Source organism: Drosophila busckii, chromosome 2R, assembly GCF_011750605.1.
Source record: "Drosophila busckii strain San Diego stock center, stock number 13000-0081.31 chromosome 2R, ASM1175060v1, whole genome shotgun sequence".
Lineage (NCBI taxonomy): Eukaryota > Metazoa > Arthropoda > Insecta > Diptera > Drosophilidae > Drosophila > Drosophila busckii.
In genome coordinates this window covers 6,448,966-6,456,538 of record NC_046605.1, presented here as the reverse complement: position 1 = coordinate 6,456,538, position 7,573 = coordinate 6,448,966, and the positions used below count along the sequence as shown (strand labels likewise).

The 7,573-nt window shown below is 35.2% G+C and overlaps 2 protein-coding genes across 2 annotated transcripts; both read right to left on the bottom strand.

Moving 5' to 3' along the window:
• Window positions 1–1,347: 1,347 nt before the first annotated feature.
• LOC108595923 (salivary glue protein Sgs-3) lies at window positions 1,348–2,076 on the bottom strand. Its single transcript, XM_017981213.1, has 2 exons — window positions 2,013–2,076; window positions 1,348–1,958 (listed from the first exon to the last, which is right to left on the bottom strand). Exons 1-2 carry the CDS (start codon window positions 2,038–2,040, stop codon window positions 1,369–1,371), a joined length of 618 nt encoding a protein of 205 aa, XP_017836702.1. The 5' UTR covers window positions 2,041–2,076; the 3' UTR covers window positions 1,348–1,368.
• Window positions 2,077–5,125: 3,049 nt separating this feature from the next.
• Window positions 5,126–6,022, bottom strand: LOC117134721. The gene is made up of 3 exons (XM_033293305.1): window positions 5,987–6,022; window positions 5,746–5,934; window positions 5,126–5,688 (listed from the first exon to the last, which is right to left on the bottom strand). The coding sequence occupies exons 1-3, from the start codon at window positions 6,012–6,014 to the stop codon at window positions 5,126–5,128; spliced, it is 780 nt and encodes a 259-aa protein (XP_033149196.1). The 5' UTR covers window positions 6,015–6,022.
• Window positions 6,023–7,573: the final 1,551 nt, after the last annotated feature.

Genomic DNA, 7,573 nt, shown 5'->3' with positions numbered 1-7,573 from the left:
GCGAGCACATAATTAAGCATAACATTATGATTGCTTGCAACGTCGCCACGTTTTCCAATTAGTTTGTTACGTTTCGGGCTGTGTTTATTTTGGAAATAAGCTTAACACACAGCTGTTTACAAAACTTTTAACACGAATTCTATTTATGTGCTGCACTTTATAGAAGCTGTGAATGGACATTTAAAGAGCGTTGCTTATCAGTCGTTGTTGCTTGTAATAAATTGTTTTACAATTGAGCTTGATGCACTGTATACTAATTCAATTATACACGATCACTTCACTTGCAATCATATAAAGTGCATGCAACGAGCCTCTTATCAGGCCTGTCCCCAGCGTCAGCTGCAACAACACACACATAAGAGTGTGTGTGTGTTTCTAATTGAGCTACTGCTTGCTTGCTACCCCCGCCACAAGCAGCGCTGTCAAACTGTCTGCCTCATACGTAAGTAATTTGGTTCAATTTCATGCCACAGCAACATTAACTGCGGTCAAACGAACCTACCCCAATAATTTTTCTACAGCTTTGTGGCCCTTTTGATATCGCCCAGCAGCTGATAAGCCCACTTACATGCAAGTTGTTTGCTTTTCATAAACAATACTTTACAATGTGCAAGTTCAATGACTTGCTAAGCTGCCCAAATTGCTGCGAGCAGCGGCGTTCTTGGAATTTCAAACAGGGGGCAACTACATATAATAGCAAGTCTAACAGTATTAATTTCATTTTATTTATGCAATTAATTAACTTAATTTTGGTGCATAAATGTCAACCCCTTGCTGGCGACACCACTGCTCATATAATTACTTGCACGCCAGCAGAAAAATCAACATCCTTTGTGTGAATTTATGTGCGCCATGTGCTCTTCATTTGCATGTCCATTGTGCACCAGCAGCAGCAGCAGCTTCTTTGCATGCTTAATATAATTTTTAATTATAAGCAAATATGTATTTATGCGAAATATCAAAATATAAAAAGAAGCTGACAAATCGCGTTGTCAAAGCAACTTTATTCCTTAAAACGAAGAAGTAACCAAGCAAAGGGAACTTTGCACTCACTCGCATTGCAAAGCTGACAAAACAAGCGAGTGCTGCGCTGCATGTGTGGGAGAGTGAGAGTGAGAGCGTCAGGCTATAGCCAGGCGACAAAAATTTCACTTTCTTTAGCACACAGCGTATATTATAAATTTATAGATATAGCTTTTTATTAATTTGAAATTATGTTCAAATACTTTGTCTGATGCCAAAATTTCCAATTCTATCAATCATTAGCATTAGTATTTTGTTATTATTTCTTATAAATTGAACATAGAAATAAGCACATGTTTTTATTTATTTAGTTTCATTGAATATTGACGCTGATTTATTGATTCATTAAATATGAATTATGTAATTACGGGTTTCCATACCTTTCGATTTTTTGTTTTTCTTTTCTTTTATCTTTTTCTTATAGATGGGCTCGACAGTGGCTTTTATTTTCTTTTTGCTGGGTATGAAAGTGGCTTTTTTCTTCTTATACTTGGGCTCGACAGTGGCCTTTACATTCAAATTTCTGTTGCACATTTTCGTGCAATCGCACTTGCAATTACATTGGGATTGTGGATTTCTTGTATATTTTGGTATACGAGTTGTTTTCCGAAAAGTTTTAGTGGTCTTTCTTGGGCGTTTAGTTTTGCGAGGTTTTTTTGATGTTTTTTTCGTAGTCTTGTCTAAATCGTCAATTTCCGTGGGCTTTGTAGTTTCATTATCGACGGCTAAAATATCCCCTGCTTCCTTAGCCATCGACTCTTTACCAGGTGTTGGTGAATTACCTGCCGTGGTGGGCTCTTTACTTGTTGCAGAATTCTCTGTGGTTGTACTAGCCGACGTGGTGGTGGTGGTTGTAGTTGTAGTAGCGACAGTTGGTGTAATAGTATTATTGCATTTCGAGCAAAGCTTACATTGCACCTCAGCAATAAATAAAGCTGCATTAAATTATTAGAAAAGTGAAGAATTTTCTAATACGTGGCATTACGCACCTGCTAAAAGCAACAGCAGCAATTTCATATTGCTGTTGTTCTCCGCTTTCTTTACAAAATACAACTGAGCAGCTTGCCAACGAATAAAAGAATTTATTTAAAAAAGCGTAACTAAATTGTTATTTAACTATGAAAAATGTATAAGCCACCATGGTCATTAGCATTACAGCTGCATTTAAAAAATATATGTATCAATAAATTAAATTATAAGCTTAGCTAAAAGTATTGTAAAAGTATAAATTGTCACTAATACTGAAGTACTCCACTGTAGTTGTTTGCTCAATTGAGTTTGTCGTTGGTATGTATTATATTGTTGTACTGTTTATTATTTAAATATACCTATAGATTTATTATTTTATAAAATCATTATACACTTGATAGCGAAGTAGGGCTTAGTCACATGCATAATGTGAGCGACAAATTTGTGTGGTGTGCGACAAGTAAAGCAACAAAGTAAAGCATTAAGCTGGCTGCCGGCATTCGTTGATTTCATTTCATTACGAGCCGTCGCGGAGTAAAGTTACAAGAGCGAGAGCGACTAATTGAGCGCGAGAGAGAGCAGAGCGTGCGTAGAGTTGTAGTTGTCGCTTTAATCGCTGTTTGCACGCATGATCTCTTGTTCGGTGAGAGCAGCAGCAGCCGCAGCAGCAGCAACAGTTGCAATATAACGGCGCTTACAAAATACGTATACGATTTTATATAAGTGCAATTATAAAGAAACAAACAAGTTGACAACGACGCGTCGGGTTAAGTGGCAAAAAAATAAAGCAAGACTAGTCTGCGAAAAAGCGCGTAAAAACATGCGCCAATTAAATGTAATAAAACATAAATAATGCAGTCAACATATTAAATAATTGTGATTTATTGGTCTTGTATGTCTGTGTGTGTGTGTGTGTGTGCTGCTAATAATAAAAACCAATTGAGAATTGAGTTTCGAGCGAAATTAAATTTAATGTGCTTCAATTAAATTTAAATTTACTTATTGTACAAAAAATCTTCAAACGCAAAATGTGCCGCTGTGTTATGTTAGTGTTGCTGCTGGCAGTGCTGCTGCCACGCCCACCGCTGCAAAGTGTCAACGCCTTCAACTATTCTCCACGCGCGAATTCTGTCATACGCGCACCGCAACATTTGAAATTTCATTTGCCACAAGCGCGCAGCTCCTACTTTGGTTACACCTTGGTCATACGACCCACCAGGTGAGTGTGAGTGAGAGTGAGAGTCGAAGACAAAGAGAGTGAAGGTGTTGCAAAGTCAGTTGAGCTCGCCTTCAGTCAATATTTGTGCGAGCTATTAAACATTGATATATCAAGTCAGACAAGTCATGTCTTTCAGTTTTGAAATTGTTCAAGCCCAGGGGTCTACACCTTTGTCAATAAATTTGCAGCTGTGTTGAGACACACATGACATATGCTCTAAAATATTTATGCCTTGAGTAAATTGAGCAATCAAAGCGCAGAATAAGAAATGAGTGTAAGAGAGAGAGAAACAAACAGAAATATGGGTTCAATTAGCGCTTCTTGGCTGCGGGCTTGCTATGTACATATTTAACACTTTGACTACTTTTATTTACCACATAATTTAATGTTTATTTTGCAATAGTTTTTGCGCCCGCAACTCGCACACAAACTTGTTTCTCTCAGCCCAACTTTTTGGGCAGCTGCATAAATAAAAAACAAAACACTTTAAGCAGCAAAATTTTCTAAAAACAACAAACTTCAACTACGAAGTAGGTACAGCTACTACTACAACAATTATATATATCTCATATCTGAGATCTTAGTTTTCGGCGCGACCTACTTATGAGTGTGTGTATGAGTGTACTTAGAAGATATGGATATCTTCTTATGTGCTGGAGCTTGCCTCTAACTGCGGCAATGACATCACAGCAAATCAAATCAAATCAAGCTTGAGAAAAAGTGCCCCCAAAAAAGGAAAGTTAAGGCAAGTCGGCAATAAAATACCCTACAAGTACATAAATTTAAATTCTTGTTGCTTGTGAATTTCACTTTTTTATGTAGCTAACTTAGTCATATATATAAACATAAACATTTAATGCAAGCTTACTTTTATATTTAGAGTATTTTCAACGCACAAAATTGAGGCCACAGCTTCAGTTGACAAATGTATTGTATACATAAAAAAATGAATTCTTCTTTTATTTATTATTTTTACGTGAGTTATTATTTTTTTTTGCAACGTTGCATACACGAATTTAATTGTTTATATGATTTCGTACATGTTTATAAAGCGTTTTTTTTTTTTTATTGTTGCTGGCTTTTGCATTTTTAAGTGGCAACTGCAGACAGACGGACGCTAACAACAATTCGTAATTGAGCAAACTTCCTCAATGGCCTTTATTTACTTTTACCACACATTTTTTTTAGTTGTTGTTTTATTTTAGATTCTTTTTTTTTATGTTATTAGCCGCTTAATAGCGCCGAGTGCTGCGCGCCCCTGCAATTAAATTCGAGTGCGCCTAATTATGTACGGAAATTACGCGTAAAATCACGACAAGCTGTAATTTATTTCACATCAATTGAAGTTGGTTTAAAAACTAAAAATAAATTGAAACCAAGTGTTGACTGTTTGTTTTTTATAGTAGCATGAGTTCTGCTTTAATATTATGACTATATGCAAAGTTCAAGTTCTATGAGTACAAAATGTTTATAATAAAATTATAAATGTACTCTTTGATTTATTTATATAGCAATTGCTGAAAGCTGTGTATTAAGCGCTTTTTGTTCAACAATTACTAAAATAAATATATAAAGTGTTTTTTTAAATACAATTTTGATAAGTGCAAACAACTTTGAAAAAATATGGCTTAGCTTAATTTAAATTCTTTCATTCAAAATTCTAAAAAAAATTTCAATTAAGCAAATTATAATATAATATATATTGCTTATTATTATTGACTTGCAAATATTCGACAAATAATTAATTGAGTCTAGGATTTCCTTTACTTATAACTTTGGATTTTATAATTGGAAAATATTTTAAAAGTCTGTATGTATTTAATAAAATTTTAAACACAATATAATTAAAAACATTTAATTGTTGTATGTTGATTTATTGATCACTATTCAGTTTAAATGTACATACGATTTACTTTAGCTTTTGGTCTCTTCGTATTTTTTTTTTAAATTTTTCTTCTTTTTCCTTTGTTGTTTTTTTTTGGGTCTTTTAGTGGGTCTTACAGGAGGAGGTGGAATAAGACGTCTTAAATTTCCTCTGCACACTTGTGAGCAATCACACTTGCAAATACAATCATTTTTTTTTGGTTTACGAGTTATTGGCCCATAAGTTCCAGTGGCTTTCGCTTTAGCCCGTTTAGATCTGCGACGCTTTCTTGTTGTTGTTGTTGTATTTGTTGCTATCGTAGTTTCGTCTAAATTTTCAATTTCCGTGGGATTTGTAGTTGCGTCGTCAGCTAGAGCAGTCGCTGTTTCCTTATTATTAGCCACTGTTGCTCCGTTATTTGCATCCTTAACCGTCGACGCTTTACCGGGTGTTGTCGCATTAGCTGAGGTGGTGCTTCCTGAACTTGCTGCAGGATTCTCTGTGGTTGAAGCGGTGCTGTTGTTGCTACTGAGTGATGTGCCATCCATAAAGTGAGTCTCACTGCACATTTTACTCACACCCTCACATTTATCCTTTAGGGTCTTTTGAAAAACTAGACAACAGTTTAAATGCTAAGAAAAGTTTTTAATAATTTGAATTTTTAACTCACTCGACTGTTTGTGTTTCTTGCGCACACAATTCTCCCTAGACACGTAGCATTGATTTATAAATTCATTCCAACATTGTTTTTTCTCATCAAAGGTGCATACGGCCTTTTCGTCCCCTTTGCAGTTCTTGTCGCACTCCTTGCAATATTTGCAACTGTCGGGATAACATTGCACCGCAGCAATAAAGCAAACTGCATTGAATTTATTAGAAAAGTATAGAAATTTTCTAGTACGTGGCATTACCTGCTAAAAGCAGCAGCAACAATTTCATGTTGCTGTTGTTCTTCGCTTTCTTTACAAAATACAATTGAGCAGCTTGCCAACGAATAAAAGAATTTATTTAAAAAAGCGTAACTATGAAAATGTATAAGCCACCATGGTTATTAGCATTTAAAAATATTATTTATGTCTTGCACATTATTTTGATAAGAAACTAATTAGCTTAGCGAAAAGTATTAGCAAATATAAATCTTTAGTAATTGTTGGGCGGTACTTCACCGTAGTTATTTTCTCAATTTTAAAAGGAGAGTAGAGCAAAAAGCTTTAGGGATTTGATTCACTACGTTGGAATTTACTTTATTGTTCTTCACTTCATATAAAGACAACCATACGATTATTATTATTATTTAATACTAATTTAATTTAGCTCGTATTGCTGCTAATTTTAAAATTATTGTAGCCAAAAGTCTTTGAATTTACAATTTGTATAAGTTTTTAAATTTCTATTCTATATTCTATCATATCAAATATTTAAATATATTTAATTAATGTGATTTTCCACATAATTCAGCTGCACTGACAAATCCTCTTAAAGTTGCAACTACAGCAACATTTTTATCTTCATTACTTGCTACTGTTGTTTATAATTTATCTGTGCGCTTCTTTTGCTTCTTTAAGTCGTTGCAATTTCCAATGATTCACTTCATTGGAACGAATATCAAAAAATGTAAAGTGAGCAGCGAAAATCATTGCGCAACTTGGACAGACACACTCACGTTTGTATGTATGTTGACAAAGGCGATTGCCTGGCGACGTCTGCCTGCTGCACAGTGGCAACAAAAAGAACAACAACAACAGCTGCTGCATATTATAATGCACGAAGCACTGTCTGCAACAGCGGCGCCATATCAACAAAATACACACTGCGCACTTTGGCTGCAACCACACATGGATGGATGGATACATACGCCCTCACCACAGTGTTAACACCGCACAAATATTTTTAGCCGCTTTACTCTTGGTCATTAAACTCAATGCCCAAACGAGCAATGCAGCAAAGAAAGCAGCGAAGCGGTTGCTTTTGTTCTTAAACATTTGTTTGACCGCAAAGTTGAATTTGTTGTTGTTATTGCTGCTGCTGTTGATGATGATGGAAATGGCAGCAATACGCATACGTACAAAATTTGTGTGGTCTTCACTTATTGTTATTATTATTGTTGTTGCTATTGTAGCTTAACATGCTTGATGTTCAGCTCTAGAAACCAGGCAACAAATCATGTAAAGCGACAATCGAAGTCGCCAAACAGCGCTGGCCATGGCAATAGAAACAGCAGCAAATGTGCGCTATGACTAACTTTCGAATTTGAAATGTAACTGTATATATTATGCTAAGTTCTAAACATTGATATAAAGCTTGAAACCAGTTTTTAGTCTATAGCGCTTGCTTGTGATTTTTTGTTGTTTAAATTTGCAGTATAAAATGTTTTTAATGTTTATAAATTATGCAAAACTTAATTGAGCATGAAGTTTCTTAATTGCGAGCAGCTCTATAAAAATGCCGGCGACTGTTGAAGCTTGGATGCATTTCATGTTATATATGTGGGTGACACA

Excerpts from the sequence above, each read along its gene's own strand:
- LOC108595923 (XM_017981213.1), bottom strand. The coding sequence starts at position 2,040 with ATGAAATTGCTGCTGTTGCTTTTAGCAG. Across the intron at positions 1,959-2,012 it reads GCTGCTGTTGCTTTTAGCAG|CTTTATTTATTGCTGAGGTG; the intron begins GTGCGTAATGCC and ends AATTTAATGCAG.
- LOC117134721 (XM_033293305.1), bottom strand. The coding sequence starts at position 6,014 with ATGAAATTGTTGCTGCTGCTTTTAGCAG. Across the intron at positions 5,935-5,986 it reads GTTGCTGCTGCTTTTAGCAG|TTTGCTTTATTGCTGCGGTG; the intron begins GTAATGCCACGT and ends AATTCAATGCAG. Across the intron at positions 5,689-5,745 it reads CAAGAAACACAAACAGTCGA|TTTTTCAAAAGACCCTAAAG; the intron begins GTGAGTTAAAAA and ends ACTGTTGTCTAG.